General features: G+C 50.4%; 1 protein-coding gene across 1 annotated transcript; it reads right to left on the bottom strand.

Annotated features, from left to right (window-relative positions):
- On the bottom strand, positions 1-885 carry LOC311425579 (olfactory receptor 14C36-like; the record flags this gene model as incomplete). Its single annotated transcript, XM_084501522.1, has 1 exon — positions 1-885. One exon carries the CDS (start codon positions 883-885, stop codon positions 1-3), a length of 885 nt encoding a protein of 294 aa, XP_084357648.1.
- Between the last annotated feature and the right edge of the window lie 487 nt (positions 886-1372).

The following is a 1372-nucleotide window of genomic DNA, read 5'->3' as shown; positions in this document are numbered from 1 at the left end:
TTATTTCTGCTGAAGAAAGATGTATTCAAATAGTTTCCTTACTGCATGCTTGATCTCCTTGTTCCTCATGCTGTAAATGAGGGGGTTCACTGCTGGAGGCAACACTGAGTATAGAACAGCCACCACCAGATCCAGGGATGGGGAAGAAATGGAGGGAGGCTTCAGGTAGGCAAATATGCCAGTGCTAAGAAACAGGGAGACCACAGCCAGGTGAGGGAGGCACATGGAAAAGGCTTTGTGCTGGCCATGCTCAGAGGGCATCCTCAGAACTGCCCTTAAAATCTGTACATAGGACAGCACAATGAAAACAAAACAACCAAAAACTAAAGAAACACTAAAGACAAGTGCCCCAACTTCCCTGAGGTAGGCACCTGAGCAGGAGAGCTTGAGGATCTGGGGGATTTCACAGAAGAACTGGTCCACAGCATTGCCTTGGCAGAGGGGCAGGGAAAATGTACTGGCTGTGTGCAGGACAGCATTGAGAAAGCCACTGCCCCAGGCAGCTGCTGCCATCTGGGCACAAGCTCTGCTGCCCAGGAGGCTCCCATAATGCAGGGGCTTGCAGATGGCAATGTAGCGGTCGTAGGCCATGACAGTGAGAAGGGAATACTCTGCATCAAAAAAGAAGACTATGAAAGGGACTTGTGCAACACAGCCTTGATAGGAGATGGCCCTGGTGTCCCAGAGGGCATTGGCCATGGCTTTGGGCAGAGTGGTGAAGATGCAGCCCAGGTCGAGGAGGGCAAGGTTGAGGAGGAAGAAGTACATGGGGGTGTGGAGGCGGTGGTCGCAGGCTACAGCGGTGAGGATGAGTCCGTTGCCCAGGAGGGCAGCCAGGTAGATGCCCAGGAAAAGTGCGAAGTGCAGGAGCTTCTGCTCCCGCATGGCTGCAAATGGCAGCAGGAGGAACTCACTCACAGAGCTGCTGTTGGACATTTACAGGTTCTGCCACGGAGTCCTGCTCAAGACAGAGGAAGACTATTTACCACAGAGTTATGTGAGAGGAATAATTTCCATTTCTCTTTTAAGCCTCCCTCTGCAAATATTCGTAGACCTTTGGTGGGTCTTTTTCATGCCATATTAGTGATGCTGCCTTAGGGCCTCCATGGGAGCAGGCAACTCTGCTCTGGACAATGCAGGAGTCAGTCATGACCTACAGCAAGAGATGAAGAACATAGGTGGATTTATATTTTCTATATTATGTTCTAGCTGCCCCACCACACCTGAGGACTGTCTATAAGGCATAAATCCTGGGCACTTCTGTTGCATTCCAAGTGAAGACATCCTGTCTGAATTTAAGAAGAGATTGGACTGTGCACTTAGGCACATGGTCTGAACTTTTGGGTAGACCTGTGCGGTGTCAAGAGTTGGA

The sequence above is a fragment of the Aythya ferina genome (genome assembly GCF_964211825.1).
Source record: "Aythya ferina genome assembly, chromosome: 32".
NCBI classification, from domain to species: domain Eukaryota; kingdom Metazoa; phylum Chordata; class Aves; order Anseriformes; family Anatidae; genus Aythya; species Aythya ferina.
Note: the sequence above shows the minus strand (reverse complement) of the source record. Positions and strands in the feature narration are given on the sequence as shown.